This window comes from Pteronotus mesoamericanus, unplaced genomic scaffold, assembly GCF_021234165.1.
Source record: "Pteronotus mesoamericanus isolate MK-2021 breed Mesoamerican mustached bat unplaced genomic scaffold, CSHL_Meso_final scaffold_99, whole genome shotgun sequence".
Lineage (NCBI taxonomy): Eukaryota > Metazoa > Chordata > Mammalia > Chiroptera > Mormoopidae > Pteronotus > Pteronotus mesoamericanus.
Genome location: NW_026555330.1, coordinates 7,915,626 through 7,937,367, shown reverse-complemented (window position 1 = coordinate 7,937,367; position 21,742 = coordinate 7,915,626). Strand labels below are relative to the sequence as shown.

The 21,742-nt window shown below is 57.3% G+C and overlaps 2 protein-coding genes across 2 annotated transcripts; both read left to right on the top strand.

Moving 5' to 3' along the window:
* The first annotated feature begins 10,336 nt into the window (after window positions 1-10,336).
* On the top strand, window positions 10,337-15,841 carry LOC129063751 (glutathione S-transferase Mu 1). The gene is made up of 8 exons (XM_054564812.1): window positions 10,337-10,568; window positions 10,837-10,912; window positions 11,314-11,378; window positions 11,670-11,751; window positions 11,852-11,952; window positions 12,762-12,857; window positions 12,951-13,061; window positions 15,095-15,841. The coding sequence occupies exons 1-8, from the start codon at window positions 10,533-10,535 to the stop codon at window positions 15,182-15,184; spliced, it is 657 nt and encodes a 218-aa protein (XP_054420787.1). The 5' UTR covers window positions 10,337-10,532; the 3' UTR covers window positions 15,185-15,841.
* An 806-nt stretch (window positions 15,842-16,647) lies between these two features.
* On the top strand, window positions 16,648-21,204 carry LOC129063749 (glutathione S-transferase Mu 1-like). Its single transcript, XM_054564810.1, has 8 exons — window positions 16,648-16,816; window positions 17,047-17,122; window positions 17,499-17,563; window positions 17,853-17,934; window positions 18,035-18,135; window positions 18,919-19,014; window positions 19,108-19,218; window positions 20,856-21,204. The coding sequence occupies exons 1-8, from the start codon at window positions 16,781-16,783 to the stop codon at window positions 20,943-20,945; spliced, it is 657 nt and encodes a 218-aa protein (XP_054420785.1). The 5' UTR covers window positions 16,648-16,780; the 3' UTR covers window positions 20,946-21,204.
* Window positions 21,205-21,742: the final 538 nt, after the last annotated feature.

Below are 21,742 nucleotides of genomic sequence, written 5' to 3'. Positions count from 1 at the left end.
CGACTCCCTCTGACCCAGCTCCTGGGAGATGCGCCGTGGGCCTGGGGAGCTACTCACAGCTGACTTCTGGGCATCAAAACTCCGAACACAGGATTTTTTCAGAAGTCCTCCAGCAGCGGCTTGGTAGCAGTGAGTTGGGACGAGGGTGCTGAACAGCCTGTGTTGGCCCTGGGCCACCTTCTCTGCCCCACGTGACCTGGGCAGAGCCCTGCTGGCTCACAGGGTGCCTTTGTGTGTCTAGAAAAGGTCCCCTCCTCTTGTGTGGATACGGCCTCCCGCTGCAGAGCACAGCTGGGCGAGCACAGGAAAGGCTGGCCTGTGGTCCCTGATCACCCGGGTGTTCCTGTCAGTGCCGACCCTGCGGGATGCAGGGGGCGGCCTGGCCCTGGGTCCTGAGTGCCTGCAGCCTGAGGGTGCACGTGAGGTGCATTGTCTCTGACGCACTGGCTCTCGCATCTGGGAGCTCTCAGCATCCAAATCAGGGGCGTGCAAATCAGGGGCGTCCAAATCAGGGGCGTCCAAATCAGACGGACCTATGGTCGCCCCTGCTCCTTTCCAGTCCTGTCCCCAGAGCTGCCTGGCTGCCTCGGTGCTGTTGGGGGATGCGCACATTCGTGCCCAGGTGTCCCCAGGGCGGCCTGCCTTGGGTGCTGGACCTCCCGCCCCCTGCGAGGCACTCAGATGCATGGTTTTCTCGCCCCCTTCCCTTGCCACATCCTGCACACCCTGTCCCTGTGCACCAGGGACCTTGCCTGGACACCTGGGTCCCGTACAGAGCCAGGGCCGATGCTCACCAGCATGCCTCCTTTGCGTGAGTTAGGCAAAGGTGGACCCTCTGAGCAGACACAGCCCTGTTAGCTCACAGAACCGAGGAAATATTTGGGGAAAGTGGCCCTCGCTCCAGGTGGCAGCAGAGCTCAGTCAAGCTCCCGGGTGCAGGCTGAAGCTTCCACTTGCTCCTTGACTGGTAGTCCTTTGCAGTTCCCACCTTGTCCTTAGGGTGGCGGTACTGGGACTCGTGGGAACCACTTCAGCTTCTGCTGTATAGTTCCTGGCTGGGGACGGAAGGGACACCCTCTCCAGGCATCCATGCTCACTATCTCATACAGTGAGCACTTGTGGGGTCCCACCGCCCAGCCCATGGGACAGGCTGGCTCACGTGAACACCCCCAGTGAGAGCAATGGCTCGGGCTGAGCCGGAACTCCCTCAGGAGGAGCGCTGCTCATGGGCCAGCCGACGTGAACGCCCTTTCTCCCGGGCAGGCCAGGGGAGTCCTGCGCTGGCCCTTCGGTGGCACCACCCCATTCTCTCATCACACAGTCTTCCTTCAGGCCTGTGGGCCACATGGGCTTTGCCATGTCGTTTGCATTCAGCAGATCCTGACTGGGTTTCCCGGTGGCTCCAGCTCTTCCTCTGAATCCCTCTTAGTGGTGCTAAGGTGATTTCTGCAGGAATTCACTTTGTCTCTTCCCACTGGATTTCCCTATAACCCTCAGAGTTTTGAGGGAGGTCTAACTGCTCCGCCCCCCGGTCGGCGTCCAGGAGGTGGGGCCTCTTGCTAAGAGCTCTTGACGAGGCTCTTGTAGGCTGGGGTCTGGGCATTTGGGCAAGACTCCAAAGAGGAGGCGGACTTTGACCAGGTTCTGCAAGGGTGGGGAGAACCTGCCTGGAGGAGGAGGAGGAGGCAGGAAGGCAGCTGGGGCTGGATTGGGGGTGTCTCCCCCTCATCTTCTGGCATAGGGTCAGTGTCTCAAAGGCTACAGGGGAAGAGGAGGACAGCAGTGCCCTTGGGGGACAGGGGCTGGGTCTGCTGACCCGGGAAGCTGGTCCTATGATGTGGAGTCCAGTGTTTCGCTCCCCATGGGTGCTCAGTAAACGGCACTGGCAGGGCGTTGAATTTAACCATCGGGGATAATGATGACAATGGCCAACATTTATTGAACATTTACCATCTGCCAGGCACTGTTTCAGGAACTTTGCCTGTCTAACCTCATTTAATCCTCAAACCAGCCCTATGAAGTAGGCGCTATTGTTATTGCCATGTACAGAGAGGGAAATGGACGCACAGAGAGGTTACACAACCTTCCCAGGGCCACACAGCTAGTAAGTGGTGGGCCCAGGATGCCAGCCTAGGAGGTGTGGCTCCAGAGGCGATGCTCTGTCTGTCTGTGGGGCCCCACGGTCTCTTCCTTTGTGTTCTAGGAACGAGGTGACCAAGGGGCCCACCTTGGCCAGGCAGGGAAGGGGCTGGTCCCCCCAATTGTAGGGAAGGCTGGCTGTGTCCTGGGCCTCAGCAGCGCCTCTCAGTGGAGTTCCACGAACAGGACACCCCGACTGTGGCTGCAGCCTGGAGACCTAGTGAGCGACTCCTGCTCTCCAGGACAGACGCAGCTGCCGCCTCTTCGCTGTGCGCGGGCCAACTCTTCCCCTCCATTTCCTGTCTCACACCAGCCGTGCCCAGGCTGCAACCCTGGCCTCCCTGTGAAGGCCCCGCCGACACACCTCCTCTTCCCTGGGGTCATTCCTTGACTTCCTTACTGCCTCCTGGCTGTTTTCCTCCCAGGGACTATTTGCTAATCACAGGCCTGTGACACAGACAGTCCTAAGTGCCACCCTGTCCCAAGGCTGAGAGAAAGCAGAATGAAAGCCTTCTACCCGGTCCTGCCCCGCGTCAAAGAGAAACCGCCGTCACCACCTACCCCCAAACTGGGGTCTGGAAAGGGTGGCTTTTTCAGTAACTGCGCTCGGCCAGCTAGATACGCATACAGAAAAAAAATGCTGACTCCAACTTCATAAACCTTTTAGATGAAAATACAGACCATCTTGATGACCAAGATGGCTCCCAAGGGTTTGTCCCTCCCACGCGGACAGAAGCGTGTCTCTTGCAGGATCCGTGCGGCAGGTGGGAGTGGCGCAGGGGTCTGTGGGAAGCCCGGTGGGCCGGCGGTTGGGTGGCTGGGGTTCAGCCTCCGCCTCGGTGAACCTGGCCCAGGGGCGTCCCCGGGGCGGAGGGACCCGGCCTTTCTCCGCCTGGGGGCTGCACGTTTGGTCGCCAGGGTGCGCTGCTGGAGCGTCCTTCCTCGGGAACAGAGCATGGACTTTGGACTTAGAACCGATTACTTTAACGTGCATCCCTCAGGGTAACCAGGCAGTTTAGTAAATGTGGGATATGTCGCAGTTCACCAGTCTTCTCGCGGTGCTGACCCATGGCCAGGGGATCCCTCGGGGCTCCTCTCCCGTCCTTCCCTTGCCTGCACCCCTCTACTCTCGAGAGAGTGCTGCACCTGAGGCAGTTAGGGTGGTGCGCTCAGGGGGCTCAGCCAGCCCCAAGATGTGCACCGCCCGGTCTTGCCAAGGCCTTCAGGGCCCAGCTGATGCAGGGAGGCAGGCCGAGCCTGAGAAGGCTCCAGCCCCGCAGTTCGTGGGTCGGGATTGGCCTCCTTGCTGAAGGGTTGGGATCTGGGGGTGTGGGGTGTGTGCTGACCCCTTCGTGCCATGAAGCCACAGCCATACCTTCCTGGCAGGTATGCAGGAGCCCGCCTCACCTCTGCTTCCTGTTTGATCGGGCAGTTCGTGGCCAGCCTGCAGTCTGCCCAGGATCCCAACCTCAGATCCTCACTGAGACCCTAGGTCTCATCGCCGGTCCCCTTGGGAACCCCCCTCCCCCATGCTCCACCCCTGGCAGAGCCCCGCTGCCCAGGCAAACACCACCACCGCCATCATGGCTGCCTGGGCTCCCTGCTTCTCCCCTACTCTGTCAGACCTGAACACGTACAAGGGCCGGCTCCTGTCTCCTGGGGTCCAGTGAACAAGCCGCTCGGGGCTCCTGCCAGACCTCCTGCACTGCCTCCCCTACCTGGCCCCACCCTTTCTCTGAACATTTTTTTAAAATTTCCTTGAATTTAGAGATTCACTAATCTTCTCATGCAGCCTAAAGCCCAAAGCTCCACTCCAAAGGGCTTTTACAGTCCGGTGACAGTTTTGCATCCCAACGCACCATTCTGAAGCTTTCCAGCACGTTCTTTCTGGCTTATGGTCTCTTTCTGGCATATCTGTTGCTTTGCTTACACCACTGCAAGTGTGTGTAAGGCCTACATTACATCAGAACATCCTGGCCTTGCAAAGTTTTTGTTTCTCACTGATAATGAATACAAAGGACACAAAGTTTTCTAAGAAACATGCATGCACCCTGCCAAGTGTGTCTAGTACCAGCTCCCACAGCGTTTGGAAACAGTCTTGCATTGTCATTATTGTAGGCTTTTCCTGTCCTGTGGTTTCGCTCTGCAGGCAGCTGTGGAGTCCTGCGTAGAGCCTGAGGGTTGACTGGATGGCGTCAAATACACTTGTGTGACTTACCAGCTGGGTGTTCTTGAGCAAGTTACTTAATCTCTCTGAGCTTCAGTTTCCTTATCCATAAAACGGGGCAAGAAATAGGTAATTCAAAGAGACGTTTTGAGAGTTCAGCGAGAAAGGCTATGGAGTAGACGTGAAATAGGCACTCAGTGAATATTGGCTGGGATCATTAGTAAAAGCAGACAGGCCCCTCCCCTAAAGAGAAACATAGCTCTTTCCTAAACACCTTAAACTGAGGGCTAAGAAGCGCTTGTTCTTCAAGACATGTGGGAGCAAAGGCCGAGGGAAGGGGTACTCCAGTGTGCAGGGGAGAGGGGGCTGCCAGTTGGTGCCAGGGACCTGCACCCTTGGGCAAAAAGGAAGATTGTGTCTGGCCTCTGCTGGCTTGGGGGGCTGGGCCCTCTCTCTGGGCCGGGAGAAGCTGTGGCAGCGTTGTTCTCAGAGGAATGAGGTAGAAGGCCTGCAGCCAAACGTGGACTCGGTCTCAGAGACTAGCAGAGCCTCAGCGGCGTCTGTTTCGTCCAGGGCTGAGTTTCACAAGACACATGTTAGATGCCTGATAAAATTCTGGTGGATGAAGAAGCCCCATGAGGTATGGATATACTATTGCAATCAGAGGAGGGAATGCAAGCACAGAGCGATTAAGTAAATGGCTCCGGGTCCTGTCCCCCCCTCACCGCTAGTAAAGGGCAGATTTAGGCTTTGAACCTGGGCTACAGTGAGAAGCTGCCTTAGAGCCTCAGATTCCCGGTTTTCACAGACCAGTTTCCTTTCCTTCTGTGATCTGCTTACTTGCAGCTTTTCCTACGTGGGCCATCTGCAGCTATTTGTATAACTCAGGCAAAATACCTCTGGGGCACTTTACTCTGCCCACTGTTGATTTTCCAGTTTCACAAAGAGTAAGCATTCACATATTTCAGTAAAGTGCCTGACTTGCAAGTTTCCAAACTCTTCATGAATGACAAGGGTGTTGAAGGGAGTAAGATTTCCAGGGTGGAAGGCCTGTGCATATACATGCCATCAGAAAGTCCTTCTGGACTCTCCAAGTGTGTTGTGCCTGGTTAGCAAGCATGTGAGGAATGGCGTGATGGTGTCTGAACAGGCCCTTCCTCCTGGCATCCTAGGGGGCATGCCCCGTGGGAGAAGGAACTTGGAAAGAAACGAAGGAGGCAAGCTGAGAAGGGAGGGAGTGGCCGGCAGTGTGGCTGGATCTCTCTGTCTTGGTTCAGGTGCTTTACTCTCCGCCCCTCCCCCTCTGTGCCCCTTCCGCACGGCCTAACCACCACCGCAGGCTCATTCTCTGCTGTCGCTGGAGCCCGGCGGGCTGGGGCGGTGCCGTGCCCCCCTTGGAGATCTTTCCTCCGGGCTGGGGCCCCCAGCCCTCATTGCCCATCAGCAGCATTTACGGGGCTGGAAACAAACTCCGCCACGCCACCATCGTCATCATCTTCATAGCTAATACCATGTTCCTGCAGCCCCAACTGCTTCACCTCATCTAATCCTCACAGCGACCCCATGATGTCGGGCCTGTTGCTGACCCCGTTTTACAGATGAGAAAACTGACCTCCCAACATCAGGCAGCTGAGCTGAGCTGAGCTATGTGTCCTAGAGGCATGTCCTGTCAGCAGCCACAGGCATAAACTGTACGAAGAATTCCAGGTGAGCCCCAGAGCACCCCGATGGGGAGATGTGGACTCAGTCTCTGTGAACATGGACCTCGGGGCTCCCTGTACCTCAGATTCCAGGTCCAATGGCTTCCCTTCCCCTCCTTCTCTCCAGCCTGAGACAAACCTCTCAGACTGCCAGTTGTGAGAACAGATGTCTGTCCCCTTTGGGGAAAACTTCCCTCTCCCTCCTCACGTGTGGCCTTCTAACAGAGAATGAAAAGCACATCATCTTTATACAATATTGTGCAAACCAGAATTAAATGTACTAACAAACTGATGAGTTTGTTGGAACAAAAACAGAAACAAAATTTTTTTGCTAACAACCTCCATTTTAGTTTTTATTTGAGTGCATTGCAGGGACCAGTAGTTCCAGTTCCTGTCCAGAAAGGAGCTGATGGGTCACATGAACTTGGCTGATGCCGAGACCCATATCGGAACCAGCAAGAACACTGCTTGCACGTCTACACTTCCCCATATCCCTTCCCTCTCAAAATAGCCACCGTTTGACCAGAGATGTTAAGATAGTTTTTAGGCTAAGAGTCCTCAATCTCCTCAGGTTGCCCTTTCCTTTTCAGCAGAACTGTCTCACGAGGATTGGCTTTTGTCACAGCAGACAGCCATAAAGGTATTTGGTAACAGTCTGACCCCAAAGACTCAGATTTGACAGGTGTGACCATTACTTCTCTGAAGGTCTGGACTGGGGGCTTGAGTACCACTAAAGAGAGACACCCCAGCCCAGGTCTGAGGCCCTGCCCTGCCTGGGACACAAAAACCAGCCATAAGAATAAAGTGCAAGCACATTTTCAGAGAGGGGAGGGGTGCCGGGCAGAGAGAAACGTTGATATGTGAGAGAAACATCAATCCCTCGCCTCTCGTATGTGCACCGACCTAGGGCTGAATCTGCAACCCAGGTGTGTGTCCTGCCCTGAAACTGAACCCGCGACCTTTCGGTTTATGGTACTACACTCCAACCAGCCGAACCACAGCAGCCAGGGCTCAAGTGCAAGCGCTTATTAATCCCCCAAGTGTGCGAACAAAGAAAGGATGTTCCCGCATGAAACAAAATGACCTCCTCGGACCAATGGCACCGATGATTCCTCTTGACAGCTCTGCGGTTTGGGATCTTCAAAGTGTCTTTAAACTGCTAACGGCCCCGCAGTGGTCGCCTTGCCAGTCAGTGCTTATGTTTTGGTGTTAAACTGTCACCAAAAAAGTGGAAAGGGCATCGAAATAAACAGTGGGGGCCCATTCCAACTGACGTCTCGGGGGATGATTCAGGAGACAACTTGCCATGTTTTGTAATTGCTTTGGCTAAAGAAATTTGTTTTCTTTTTCGTTCCATTTATTTATGTATTCATGGCTAAAGAATATTTCATCGAGGCAAGTCTTAAGTCTGAATTGCATTTAGATGCTGGCTAATACCCATGAAAGAAAGCCGACTTTTCGGACATTTGGGGTTTTTTGTTTGTTTCATTTTAAGGTGCCTCTCAGATGAACAATTTGCCCTGCAAAAGTGGCAGTGTCACTTCAGATTGTCATAGGTGAGATGGGCCAGGTAGAAAAATATACACAGCAGCTAGTAGCACTATAGTGGGAAAGAATGAAGAAAGTGGGTGTCGGGCTTAGAGAGGGTGAAGTTCAGATCACAAAGCCCCCATGAGGACTCCAGTATGATCACTCATAGAATGTTCTGGGTGACCTGTGTCTCTGGAACATGGTCAAAGACCAGGTATCACCCATCAGGGACCAGACAAGACCTCCTGATTCCAGGCAGACGGAACTATGATAGTTTCCAAGAGGGGAGGGGAGGATACAAAAACATGGTTACTAAACATCGTTTTAATTTGTTCTTATTTCTTAAAATGCCAGTAGAGTAACAAAATATGTTTTTTGTCACCTTTGGATGACAAATACCTTTGGATGATAATACATGTCTATTGGTTTTGGCCTTTCTAAATGACATACCATGAGATGAATAAATAGCCGGCCAGCTTCTAAACTTCCCTCTGAGTTTCTGTGTCCAAAGGAAAAAAAGACAAGACTGCTTACCCTAATTATAGATAAAAATTAGTAGAGATGGTTAATTGTACTGGATATAATAATTGCAGTGAGATACAGGTATGCATGCAAAATAAGATGTGATTTTCTGTTTATTTAGGAAAAAGATGAAAGTTTATTCAGATCGTCAATTAGTATGATACATATTGTTTTATTTAATATACTGATAAGCGAACTATATTTTAATGTTATTTATAAACATTTATATGTTTATTTTATTTTATTAATATAATAAAATAATATAACATTATTTTAATACCGGAGCATCCCGGTCACGGACGGAAGCTGCAACCTTGGTTTACCCGATGGCATGCTCTCCGCTGAGCGACGTGGCCGGGGCATCCGACAAGACAGAAAGCTTTAGCTGACCACTCTGCTACACAAGGAACGCGAACTAAGACCATTGCTGTAGTCGCACACAAGAGAGAGGCCCTGGAAGAAGTCAAAGAGGCTATTTTTTCCCCTAAACCCCTGATTTGGCAAACTAGAAAGTGGAAAAATGCAGAGGTAGGAAAGGTTGCAGAATGATGATTTTGGGTGCTCTCAGAAGGGTTGCTTTACCAACAAATATTTCCAAATGGAGATTAGCAAAAATGTTTCATGATATCACTCATAAGAACAGTGATTCACGGGCAGCAACATTAAACAACATGGGTTGGGTAACATTAGAGGTATTGCCAAAGAGGCTTTTAAAGCATGTTTTCTTGCCAATGATCCTGGTCAACTGTAAAGTTGAAGTGCAGTCAAGGACCGAAGTCTTGAGGGACCTTCATCTTCCAGAAGGGCTTGATACAAAGGCCTCTTGCAATGGATTATAAATAATTTCTGGTTATTTTCTATTTTCTTCTCTGAGTAGATAAGAGCTTTTTCTTGTCAGAGGTCTAAGTCTCTAACTATTCGCCCTCCAAAAAAAAAAAAAAAAAAAGTTCTTGATTCTGTTTTTCAACCTGGGGGATTTCTACTTATCTGTCTAAAAATGGCAGGCACTCATTTTAATGGTACTGTTCTTAAGGAACTCTGTAAATGTGTTTTTTTGCCCCAAAAATCTTTCTATATTTTTTAAATTCTCAACAGAGGACTTTTTTTCAATGTTTTCAGAGAGAGAGAACGGGCTGGGGAGAGAGAGAGAGAGAGAAACGTTGATTTATTGTTCCATTTATTCATATATTCATGGTTGCTTCTTGCATGTGCCCTAACCTGGGATCAAACCCACAACCTTGGCCTATCAGGATGATGTTCTGAGCAACTGAGCTATGTGTCCGGGACCAGGACATTTTCTTATACAGGTTGTACCAGAGATCACAGATCACACAGGGACCTCAAAGGCCACCGAGCCGCTCTCTCATACCACAAACAGGTGTGTCAGGGGCCAGGGTCAGGGTGTCCCCCGTGGACCCGCACAGGACGGTCCACAGGGCCTACACTGGCGGTGGTCCTGTGAGGCGTCCCTCAGACTCCTGTTGGACAGCCCACCCCCCGACCGGTGCCCTCGGCATCAGTACAGGCGCCTGGCCCACCGAGGACAGCTTCCCCCTTCCCTCACACGCCCCATGAGACCACCAGGGTCCTGCACTGTTCTGGTCAAAACCAGGAACATCTAGAAGACATCCGGCTGGCAGGCCGTTTTCTGGGCTGCACCTCAGTACCAAGTGTCTTTGCAGGAGCTGGTTCTGCATTTTAATCGAGGACTTGGACCATAACGCTAATTGATTAATTTGCATCTGATTCCTATCACTCTTAGACACATGACTTAGGAGCTGGGTCCTCTAAAGTCCAGGGAAGGGGAACGCTGAGACCAAGGCGCCCCTGCCTGCGCCGGCCCGGGTGTCCCTGTCCCGCTTCAGGGACATCGCCATCAGGCATTTCAAGGCCTTGGAGGAGCTTCCAGACTGGCGGGACTTCCCTCGAGAGGTGCGGATGGACACTCGATTTGAGGGGCCGATGTTTGGCTTCAAGGGACAGTCTGGGCCTCCCTGAGTCCTTGGGAACCCTGCTACCCAAGGGCGAAGCAGAGCAGTGCCTGGAGGGGGAGGGAGCAAGAGGGGCTTTGCTGTTTGCGATTCGGATTTGTCAGCTTTGTCTGCCGGGAGCACTGACTCTCCCTCTTAGCCACCAGAGGTCAGAGTGCTGCCGCCCGGCCGCGGAGCCGCCCGGGGCACCCACGCGAGCCCGGCCCGGCGGCCGTGGGCGTTCTGGCGCCCAACCTCAGTACTCCAAGCCCCGCGGCTCGGTGGCGAGCAAGCACTATGCCCGCGGACCCTGGGGCCACACGCCGCGCTGGGAAGCCTCGCGTGCAGCGCCGCCCGGAGCTCCAGCAGATTGGGTCCTGGGGGGCGGGGTATAGAGAGAGGGGGGGTGTGGCTTCCACTAGGCCCCTTTGCGCCCTGCGCAGGCCCTGGATGAACTTAGAAGCGGGTTTGGCTGTTGTGCCCTGAAGCCGAAAAACTCTTATCATGGCCATGACTTTGGGTTACTGGGACATCCGTGGGGTGAGCAGGGTTCCGTGGGGACGCGAGTGGGATGGGACCGGCGGGCGGGGAGAGGCCAGGCAGCTGTGGCGGACCTACCGGAATGGCCTTGCTCAGGGCTGCCCGAGGCGAGCCAGCCCCGCCCCCGACCTTCTTAAGTCGGCGACCCGAGGACGCCTCCGGGGCGGAGGCACGGGTGTCTGTGTGTTGGGGGAGGGGTCCCCTAGGAGAGCGGGTCTTGGGGTCGGGCCACCTGGACCCTTAACAGCTGACCGGTCGTCCCTCGCAGCTGGCTCACGCCATCCGCCTGCTCCTGGAATACACGGACTCCAGCTATGAAGAGAAGAGGTACACAATGGGGGATGGTAAGGACAAAGCTGTCACGTGCCACTTCGGCCCCCGCCTGCTGATTGGATACCAAGTCCCCGCGCCTTGGATACCTGGAGCTGACCTGCCGCCCTGCAAAGCGTGGAGCAGGGCCTGGCTCCTTCCTTAATCCTCTATGGGTGGACCCTGGGCTACCAGGTAGCCCAGGAGAGGGGACTGCTGGGCGCCTGTGTGAGTGGCTGCGCGGGCTTCCCCTGGGGCTTGTCCGCACTTCATGGAAGCCTTCGCCCTGTGGGTCCTGGACCTTCGTCCTTGTTTCCCGACACGTGGGCGAGAGAGGTAGTGTCCAGACTCCAGACTCCAGTGTTCAGGGCCTGGCCGCCAGGGAAGAGGGCCGGCCTGGGAGGGTGTTTCCTTCACCCCATTTTCTCCACCGCAGCTCCGGACTTTGACAGAAGCCAGTGGCTGAGCGAGAAGTTCAAGCTGGGCCTGGACTTCCCCAATGTAGGTGCAGGGGCCGGGGGACAGGGGCGCGTGACCTTGTCTCTGCTGAGGTCTCCGTCCCCAATTCCACAGGGGTTTCGCAGTCCCGGCCCTAGTGCAGCCCCTCGAATTCCCGGTTCTCTGCGCTGCTTTCGGGGGATGCTGGTGTTCCAGCTCCTTCTTCCTGATGTATTTGCTTGGTGCCGACCATGGCCAGGTGCCCAAGGCCAGGTTTCCTCTCTGCCCCAAATGCCGGGAGGGGGTCCGGGGGAGCCTGTGGCCCGCTGACCTCCCCCTGCGTCGCGCTTCCAGCTGCCCTACCTGATCGACGGGGCTCACAAGCTCACCCAGAGCAACGCCATCCTTCGCTACATCGCTCGCAAGCACAACCTGTGTGAGTGAGGCTGGGGGAGTGCCGGGGGCCTAGGGGCGGGCATGCCCCGGGGCTGGCAGGGGTGGGGTGCTGAGGGAGAGTCTCTGTCCTGTGGCTGTAGGTGGGGAGACGGAGGAGGAAAAGATTCGCGTGGACATTTTGGAGAACGAGGCCATGGACACGTCCAATCAGTTGGCAGGGGTCTGCTATAGCCCTGACTACGTGAGTCGCTTCTTGCTGAGCTGGGCTGTTCAGGCCCTTCTCAGGGTTTGGACACTGTTGTATCCCATGTGCTGGTCCTGTTCGCCGTGTGAACTCCGTGGAGCTTCTAGTGCCCCACGCGGGTCCCGATAGTGTCAGCGCTGTGACCCACACAGCCCCTAGTGGCTGAAATGAATTCTGGGTTGCAGTTCTCGTCAGCCTTAGCACAGAGTCCTGACTCCCCAGGCTGGAAGCTCCATTCCTAACAGGGAGTACATCCCAAAGCCCTGCACCGCCTCCCCGGCACCCACAGGTGGCAGCCCATTCTCCCAGGAGGCAGAGCGGGGCGCCCGCAGGGCCTCTGTGTCTCTCCCTCTTCCTCCCAGCCTCTCAGATTCTCCCCGTGTCCCAGAGAGTGCTCCGGTGTCCACCTGTCACCCTCGAGCGGGGACACCTCCTCTCTCCCCCTCGGACGATTTAGTTCTTGGCGCCTTTCGTTCTGCCGGACGTCTGGGTCGCGGGCTCCGCCAGGCAGTCCCAGCGCTCCGGGGGCTGGGCCGTGAGCGCGTGTTTGCAGATGGGTGCAGACGGGCTCGGGGACAGTGTGGTGTCCTCTGCCTTCCCCGCTGCCTGGCACAGGTGGGCGGTCAGCGCCAGCCAGTGTCGGATGCTCACAGGTTGGATTGAATTGTAACCCGGGCACCGACCCGAGTGCACTGGGGCCCAGGGCTGCTCCTCTGCGGGGTGTGGGGGTCGGGAACAACCCGGGAAGCCTGCCTCGCGTGCAGGGCGTCTGTTCTGAGGGTGGTGACAGCTGTTTTGCGCCTCAGGAGAAACTGAAGCCTGAGTTTTTGAACGCGCTCCCTGAAAAGATGAAGCTGTTCTCCCAGTTCCTGGGGAATAGGTCTTGGTTTGCAGGGGACAAGGTAAGGGGAAGGCTTAGGCTTTGGCTTTGGCGCCAGGGAGTGACATTTTCCTGGTTCAGCATTTGGCACCCACTCATTCTGTCGTGTCTGCAGCTCACTTATGTGGACTTCCTGGCTTATGACATCCTCGACCTGCACCGCATTTTCGAGCCTAAGTGCCTGGATGCGTTCCCGAACCTGAAGGACTTCCTTGACCGCTTTGAGGTGATTCCACCAGTTCCCTTACATTTTACCTCTTCTCTCTCATCTCTCATGCCCGATGCCTCCCTAGTCCTACAGCTCACGGAGCTTAACTGAGCGCTGGCTGTATGCCAGGCTCTGTCAACGGCACTGTGCACACACTGGGTGATTTTACTCTTACAACATTGGTCCAGGTGGAAGATTTATGACCTTCCTTTTACAGATAATGAGTGAGGCTGAAAGGGTAAGTCATTTTCTCAAGGTCACAGTCCCAGTACCCAAGCTGAGCTGGGCTTCCAGTCAGCGTAGCCCTCTATGGGCAGCAGCCAGTGGCTCTGCCTTTCCTGTGCTTGAAAGAAGAGAACAGGTCCCCCAGCCTGGGGTCACAGCTCCATGCATTGGGGGAGAAGCAGACCATCCAGGACTTTGCATGTAGCGAAAGTAGTGGTGAGGTACTAAAGACACAGGCACTGTCTGCTCCCTGCCTCCAGACAGCTCTGCAGAACCGGGCTGCACCTGGGCAGCATTGAGATTTCAGGGCGGTGGTGGGTGCCAGGATCGGAGTATATGTGGGGGCTCCGCTCCAGAAGGATGTTATCTGAATCTTCTGTGGTGGGACTTTGCTTCCCTTCCTGTCTCTCATTCCTCATTCTCTCCAATTACTCAGCATTCTGTCTCGGAGATGGGGCGGTACGTTGACTTCAGTGGTATTCACTGTCCTGCCCCTCTCTGTATGAGACAAGGTGTCAGACACAGATGTCGGGACGCAAAGGGGACCCAGGTGTGGAGCCCCACTCCTGGGTCTTAATGCAGCTGGAGAGGCCCAGGAGTCCCCCGCTGTGCGGTCCCGTGGTTCCTCCTGGGCGCTGGGGGCGGGCGGCCTGGACCTCGCCTCACAGCCCTGCACCCGTCACCCTCAGTCAACTCACAGGGCATCAGCAGAGTCCGCTGCGCGGCTGATTGGGGAATTGGAGGCGATACGAGGCTAGGGGCTGCTCAGGCTCCGCCCCGTGCCCTCTCCCGTCCCCATCAGAGACCTGCTTAGTGAGCCAGTTCTCAGGAGCTCTGGCTCCGGTCCGGGGTGGTCAGCCTTGGACGTCAGCAGGGGCTGGGATGAGGGGCCGGCTGGGAGGGCTGGGGGCAGCTGTGGGCTGCAGTGGGCCGCCTGCTGGGCCGGGCCAGGCGTTGTCAGAGGCAGCCCCGCGACCTTTGAGCCCTGTAGGATGTCCCAGGCTCCCTGTCTTGGGCCGAGGGCGCTCGCACATGCTGTGTGTGTGAGGCCTGGTCGGCCACAGCGGGCGGGTATGGGGTAGGTGGGCCCAGTGAGAGTGGACTTAGGTCCCAGGCCAAGCAGCTGGACTCTCCTGTTTGGCTGGTGTATTTGGGTTGGCCGGGCTTTCTCGCTCCATTCCCTCCTGTCGGCTTTCACCCCTGTTTTGCTGAGTCACTGGGGGAGGGGGGGTCTCGTGTGCAAGGTGCACAGGCACATCCTGGGCCCTTTTGTTCCCACAGGGTCCCTCCTTGGGTGGCCCTGGGCGGCCAGGAGCCTCCCTCTCAACGGCACACTGTGTGTGCAGACTCAGGGGGGTCCAAGCCTCCTGTGTGGGAGGAGGGAGGTGCCTCAGAAAGGAAAGGATTAGAGAGCCAGGCTGCCTTCCAGCCCTTCTCACCAATGAGCCGTGGGCGACGCGGAAGGAGCTTCAGCTCTGGGTGCGTCCGTTGCCCCTGTGATAGATGGTGATGGTAGAACTCACCCTGTGGGGGTTTCTATGGAGATTCTAAACACGCATGATAATCTGTACTGGAGATCAAGCACCGAGCTCAGCGTGGATCCTCCGAGGTGGCAACTCTTGCTCAGATTTCAGGTCCGTTAGGGGAAACTGGGGAGTCCGCTTAGGAGAGCTGGGGAGCCCGTGAACGGTGTCCTCTCCCCAGTGCTCGACCCCGGAAGGAAGCCTAGCCGGGGTCCGGACCTCGGGGTGTCTGGGGTGGGGTGGCGGAGCCCGGGGTGGATGGTCAGCCGACCCTGATGTCTGGCCTGCCTTTTCCACCCTCAGGGCCTGAAGAAGATCTCTGCGTACATGAAGTCCAGCCGCTTCCTCCCGACACCTGTGTACACCAAGCCTGCCAGGTGGGGCAACAAGTAGGGGCTGCGTGTGCAGGCGACCGGAGCGCGGAGCAGAGAGCCCTGGAGGATGGCGGCTTGTCCCTGGTCCCCTGGAACCGGCTTCCTTGTTGTCTTCTGTTCTCCCTTCACCCACACTCAGGTGCTGTTCAGCGACTTCCCTTCCCAGTCCCCGTCTACCCGGGGCCTTCCAGCTCTCTAGCATCCATTGCTCAGTGCAATCTGTCCCTAACTTTGTCTTTACTGCACTAAATTAGAGCGCGGCAGACAGAACTTCCTTTGCAGTGGTTTCTCTGCTCTGAGGAGCCCGACGGCACCCCCGGCCTGTAGAGCTCTGCCCTGGGCTCTGGCCACCTCCCTGCCTGCGAGAATGGCCCTCTAACTTGTGAGCGCGTTTGTTTTCTAATGGTCCCCGCCATCTGTTTTCACAGAGGTACCGAACCATGGAACATCCTTTAAAGAAAGGAAAATAATCACAGCCCAAATGCGTCCTGTTCTCTTAGTTTTCATGGATGTTCTGCCCTCAGAGTGGAAGTTGGCAGGAAGGGTGTATTCTCGGAGGTTGTTCCTCAGGCCACAGGTCACAGAGTGACTTCAAAGGCCATCGAGCCGCGCGCTCATACCTCAAACACAGGTGTGTCAGGGGCCAGGGTCAGGGTGTCCCCCGTGGACCCGCACAGGACGGTCCACAGGGCCTACACTGGCGGTGGTCCTGTGAGGCGTCCCTCAGACTCCTGTTGGACAGCCCACCCCCCGGACCGGGGCCCTCTGCATCAGTACAGGCGCCTGGCCCACCGAGGACAGCTTCCCCCTTCCCTCACACGCCCCATGAGACCACCAGGGTCCTGCACTGTTCTGGTCAAAACCAGGAACATCTAGAAGACATCTGGCTGGCAGGCCGTTTTCTGGGCTGCACCTCAGTACCAAGTGTCTTTGCAGGAGCTGGTTCTGCATTTTAATCGAGGACTTGGACCATAACGCTAATTGATTAATTTGCATCTGATTCCTATCACTCTAGACACATGACAGGAGCTGGGTCCTCTAAAGTCCAGGGAAGGGGAACGCTGAGACCGTGGCACCCCTGCCTGCGCTGGCCCAGCGTGCCCCTGTCCCGCTGATAACGTGGGCTGGAAGGCACGCGGCATGAGACATTCCAAGGCCTTGGAGGAGCTTTCAGACTGGCGGGACTTCCCTTGATGGGTGCGGATGGACACTCTCGATTTGAGGGGTCCACCGTTGGCTTCAAGGGATAGTCTGGGCCTCCCTGAGTCCTTGGGAACCCTGCTTCTCAGGGGCAAAGCAGAGCGGTGCCCGGAAGGGGAGGGAGCGAGAGGGGCTTGGCTGTTTACGACTCAGATTAGTCAACCCAGGTGAAGCTTGGGAGCTTCAAGCGCGCAGCTAGAGGCAGAGAGGAGCTGTTTACTTCTGCTCGGGGATGGGACCGCCCCTCAGTCACGGGGTCTCGGAGTGGGCTGTGGGCGGGGCGTAGGGGCGGAGACTTGGTAGAGCAACACTTAGGCTGCCCCAACCTGAGCTCCGTGCCTGTGCTCGTCTGGAACAGACCGCGGCATCCAAGCCTAGCCTGGAAGAAAGCGCTCAAGGCACGAAAACCAGCACCATGGCCATGACTTTGGGTTACTGGGACATCCGCGGGGTGAGCGAGGGGTCCGAGGGGCGCGCGATCGGGTGGGGTCCGGAGTGCGGAGTGTGCGCAGCCCTAGCGGTTCTACCCGAAGGGTGTTGCTCAGAGCCACTAGCCAGTGGGCTCCTGGGGGGTGGGGGCGGGGACTGGAGTGTCTGTGTGTTGGGGGAGGGGTTCGCTAGCCGAGTGGGTCCCGCAGTCGGGCCCTGGACCTCTAACAGCTGTCTGGCCGTCCCTCGCAGCTAGGTCACGCCATCCGCTTGCTCCTGGAATACACAGACTCCAGCTACGGGGAGAAAAAGTACACGATGGGGGACGGTAAGAGCAACGATGTCGCCTTCCACTTGGACCCCGCTCCTACTGATTTGGGACCAAGCACCCTTGCCAAGGCCGCGTGTCGTTCCCCTCTATCGCCCCGTTTGCCTGAGGGTGGGTGGACTGGTGCTTCTAGACAGCCCAGGAGAGGGGACAGCTGGGCAGCTGGGCACCTGTGTCGTTGACTGCGCGGGCTTCCCCTGGGGCTTGTCCGCACTTCATGGAAGCCTTCGCCCTGTGGGTCCTGGACCTTCGGCCTTGTTTCCCCGACACGTGGGCCAGAGAGGTAGAGTCCAGACTCCAGTGTTCAGGGCCTGGCCGCCAGGGAAGAGGGCCGGCCTGGGAGGGTGTTTCCTTCATCCCATTTTCTCCACTGCAGCTCCGGACTTTGACAAAAGCCAGTGGCTGAGCGAGAAGTTCAAGCTGGGCCTGGACTTCCCCAATGTAGGTGCAGGGGCCGGGGGACAGGGGCGCGTGACCTTGTCTCTGCTGAGGTCTCCGTCCCCAATTCCACAGGGGTTTCGCAGTCCCGGCCCTAGTGCAGCCCCTCGAATTCTGTTCTCTGCACTCCTTTCGGGGGATGCTGGTGTTCCAGCTCCTTCTTCCTGATGTATTTGCTTAGTGCCGACCATGGCCAGGCGCCCAAGGCCAGGTTTCCTCTCTGCCCCAAATGCCGGGAGGGGGTCCGGGGGAGCCTGTGGCCCGCTGACCTCCCCCTGCGTCGCGTTTCCAGCTGCCCTACCTGATCGACGGGGCTCACAAGCTCACCCAGAGCAACGCCATCCTTCGCTACATTGCTCGCAAGCACAACCTGTGTGAGTGAGGCTGGGGGAGTGCCGGGGGCCTAGGGGGGAGCGTGCCCCGGGGCTGGCAGGGGTGGGGTGCTGAGGGAGAGTCTCTGTCGTGTGGCTGTAGGTGGGGAGACGGAGGAGGAGAAGATTCGCGTGGACATGTTGGAGAACGAGATTATGGATGTCCGAATGTACAACATCCGGATCTGCTATAGTCCTGACTATGTAGGTGGATAGATTTTGATAGGAGACTACACTTGTGTTCTGTGCTGGTCCTGTTCGCCGTGTGAACTCCGTGGAGCTTCTGGTGCCCCACGCGGGTCCCGATAGTGTCAGCGCTGTGACCCACACAGCCCCCAAGTGGCTGAAATGAATTCTGGGTTGCAGTTCTCGTCAGCCTTAGCACAGAGTCCTGACTCCCCAGGCTGGAAGCTCCGTTCCTAACAGGGAGTACATCCCAAAGCCCTGTACCGCCTCCCCGGCACCCACAGGTGGCAGCCCATTCTCCCAGGGTGCAGCGCGGGGCGCCTGCAGGGCCTCTGTGTCTCTCCCTCTTCCTCCCAGCCTCTCAGATTCTCCCCGTGTCCCAGAGAGTGCTCCGGTGTCCACCTGTCACCCTCGAGCGGGGACACCTCCTCTCTCCCCCTCGGACGATTTAGTTCTTGGCGCCTTTCGTTCTGCCGGACGTCTGGGTCGCGGGCTCCGCCAGGCAGTCCCAGCGCTCCGGGGGCTGGGCCGTGAGCGCGTGTTTGCAGATGGGTGCAGACGGGCTCGGGGACAGTGTGGTGTCCTCTGCCTTCCCCGCTGCCTGGCACAGGTGGGCGGTCAGCGCCAGCCGGTGTCGGATGCTCACAGGTTGGATTGAATTGTAACCTGGGCACCGACCCGAGTGCACTGGGGCCCAGGGCTGCTCCTCTGCGGGGTGTGGGGGTCGGGAACAGCCCAGGGAGCCTGCCTCGCGTGCGGGGCGTCTGTTCTGAGGGTGATGACAGCTGTTTTGCGCCTCAGGAGAAACTGAAGCCTGAGTTTTTGAACGCGCTACCTGAAAAGATGAAGCTGTTCTCCCAGTTCCTAGGGAAGAGGTCTTGGTTTGCAGGGGACAAGGTAAGGGGAAGGCTTAGGCTTTGGCTTTGGCGCCGGGAAGTGACATTTTCCTGGTTCAGCGTTTGGCACCCACTCATTCTGTCGTGTCTGCAGCTCACCTATGTGGACTTCCTGGCTTATGACATCCTAGATGTACTGCGTATGTTCGAGCCCAAGTGCCTGGATGCGTTCCCGAACCTGAAGGACTTCTTGGTCCGCTTTGAGGTGATTTCACCGGTTCCCTTACATTTTACCTCTTCTCTCTCATCTCTCATGCCCGATGCCTCCCTAGTCCTACAGCTCACGGAGCTTAACTGAGCGCTGGCTGTATGCCAGGCTCTGTCAACGGCTCTGTGCAACAGCACTGGGTGATTTACTCTTACCACATTGCTCCCAATTGCTTAGAGCATTGTTTCAGTAGAGACAAATTCACACACATTGCTCTTACAACAGTGGAGGGTTTAGGACTTCCCTTTTATTGTCTTTCCTATTCACTGTCCTGTCCGTCTCTGTATGAGGGAGACACGGTGTCAGACACAGATGTCGGGACGCAAAGGGGACCCAGGTGTGGAGCCCCGCTCCTGGGTCTTAATGCAGCTGGAGAGGCCCAGGAGTCCCCCGCTGTGCGGTCCCGTGGTTCCCCCTGGGCGCTGGGGGGCGGGCGGCCTGGACCTCGCCTCACAGCCCTGCACCCGTCACCCTCAGTCAACTCACAGGGCATCAGCAGAGTCCGCTGCGCGGCTGATTGGGGAATTGGAGGGGATACGAGGCTAGGGGCTGCTCAGGCTCCCCCCTGTGCCCTCTCCCATCCCCATCAGAGACCTGCTTAGTGAGCCAGTTCTCAGGAGCTCTGGCTCCGGTCCGGGGTGGTCAGCCTTGGACGTCAGCAGGGGCTGGGATGAGGGGCCGGCTGGGAGGGCTGGGGGCAGCTGTGGGCTGCAGTGGGCCGCCTGCTGGGCCGGGCCAGGCCTTGTCAGAGGCAGCCCCGCGACCTTTGAGCCCTGTAGGATGTCCCGCGCTCCCTGTCTTGGGCCGAGGGCGCTCGCACATGCTGTGTGTGTGAGGCCTGGTCGGGCGCAGCGGGCGGGGATGGGGTAGGTGGGCCCAGTGAGAGTGGACTTAGGTCCCAGGCCAAGCAGCTGGACTCTCCTGTTTGGCTGGTGTATTTGGGTTGGCCGGGCTTTCTCGCTCCATTCCCTCCTGTCGGCTTTCACCCCTGTTTTGCTGAGTCACTGGGGGAGGTGGGGCCTCGTGTGCAAGGTGCACAGGCACATCCTGGGCCCTTTAGTTCCCGCAGGGTCCCTCCTTGGGTGGCTCTGGGCGGCCAGGAGCCTCCCTCTCAACGGCACACTGTGTATGCAGACTCGGGGCGGGGGGGGGGGGGGGGGGGGGCGGTCCTGGCCCCTGTGTGGGAGGAGGGAGGTGCCTCAGAAAGGAAAGGATTAGAGAGCCAGGCTGCCTTCCAGCCCTTCTCACCAATGAGCCGTGGGCAACGCGGAAGGAGCTTCAGCTCTGGGTGCGTCCGTTGCCCTTGTGATAGATGGTGATGGTAGAACTCACCCTGTGGGGGTTTCTATGGAGATTCTAAACACGCATGATAATCTGTACTGGAGATCAAGCACCGAGCTCAGCGTGGATCCTCCGAGGTGGTAACTCTTGCTCAGATTTCAGGTCCGTTAGGGGAAACTGGGGAGTCCGCTTAGGAGAGCTGGGGAGCCCGTGAACGGTGTCCTCTCCCCAGTGCTCGACCCCGGAAGGAAGCCTAGCCGGGGTCCGGACCTCGGGTGTCTGGGGTGGGGTGGCGGAGCCCGGGGTGGATGGTCAGCCGACCCTGATGTCTGGCCTGCCTTTTCCACCCTCAGGGCCTGAAGAAGATCTCTGCGTACATGAAGTCCAGCCGCTTCCTCCCGACACCTGTGTACTCGAAGGCTGCCAGGTGGGGCAACAAGTAGGGGCTGCGTGTGCAGGCGACCGGAGCGTGGAGCACAGAGGGTCTCGCAAATGGCAGCTTTTCTCTGGTCCCACGGAACCTGCTGCCTCCTTGTCGTCTCCCGTTCTCCCTTCACCCACACTCAGGTGCTATTCGGCACCTTCCCTTCCCAGTCCCTGTCTACCCGTAACATTCCAGCTCTCTAACACCCGTTGCTCAGTACAATCTGTCCCTAAGTTTCTCGTTACTGCACTAAATTAAAGCCAGATGGACAGACCTTCCTTCCAGTGGTTTCTCTGCTCTGAGGAGCCCGACGGCACCCCCGGCCTGTAGAGCTCTGCCCCGGGCGCCCAGCAGTGCCCAATGAGCAGTTCTGCGGCCGCAGGGCAGGGCTGGGCCTGCTCCCCAGTATGGCCCCTCTCAGCCCTGCGTGATCTCCAGGGAAGCCTCATTACACTGTTGTCCTCATTCCCTCCTGCCACCTGAGTTCCCCAATGCGCCCCGCTGCTTCCAAGGCGGTGACTGGTGATGCTGGCGGTGGCTTGGTCCTTGGAGGTCCTGGGTGGTCGTAGTGTGTTGAGACTCTTTGTTCCCATGTCTGACCCCCTTGGAGTGGCACGCCTCCCGGGGCTCTCTGTGGAAGGGAGGCCTGTTTCTGGACCTGGCTCTCTCACTTCTTCATCCTCTATAGTACGGGCTCACTGGGCAGAGCTCCGTGTGTGAGTGAGCGGGGCCCAGAGGCGTTCGGAATCCCCGGTGGGGAGGACCAGGGCTCTTTTCCCTCCCTCACTGTCTGGCTTTTTCGCATCTGTAAGATTA

What these genes read in the sequence shown, in the direction of transcription:
- LOC129063749 (XM_054564810.1), top strand. Translation starts at nt 16,781, where the DNA reads ATGGCCATGACTTTGGGTTACTGGGACATCCGCGGG. An exon ending in GTTACTGGGACATCCGCGGG is followed by an intron (nt 16,817 to 17,046) that starts GTGAGCGAGGGG and finishes CGTCCCTCGCAG; the next exon opens with CTAGGTCACGCCATCCGCTT. An exon ending in CTTGGTTTGCAGGGGACAAG is followed by an intron (nt 19,015 to 19,107) that starts GTAAGGGGAAGG and finishes TCGTGTCTGCAG; the next exon opens with CTCACCTATGTGGACTTCCT.
- LOC129063751 (XM_054564812.1), top strand. Translation starts at nt 10,533, where the DNA reads ATGGCCATGACTTTGGGTTACTGGGACATCCGTGGG. An exon ending in GTTACTGGGACATCCGTGGG is followed by an intron (nt 10,569 to 10,836) that starts GTGAGCAGGGTT and finishes CGTCCCTCGCAG; the next exon opens with CTGGCTCACGCCATCCGCCT. An exon ending in ACTTCCTTGACCGCTTTGAG is followed by an intron (nt 13,062 to 15,094) that starts GTGATTCCACCA and finishes TTCCACCCTCAG; the next exon opens with GGCCTGAAGAAGATCTCTGC.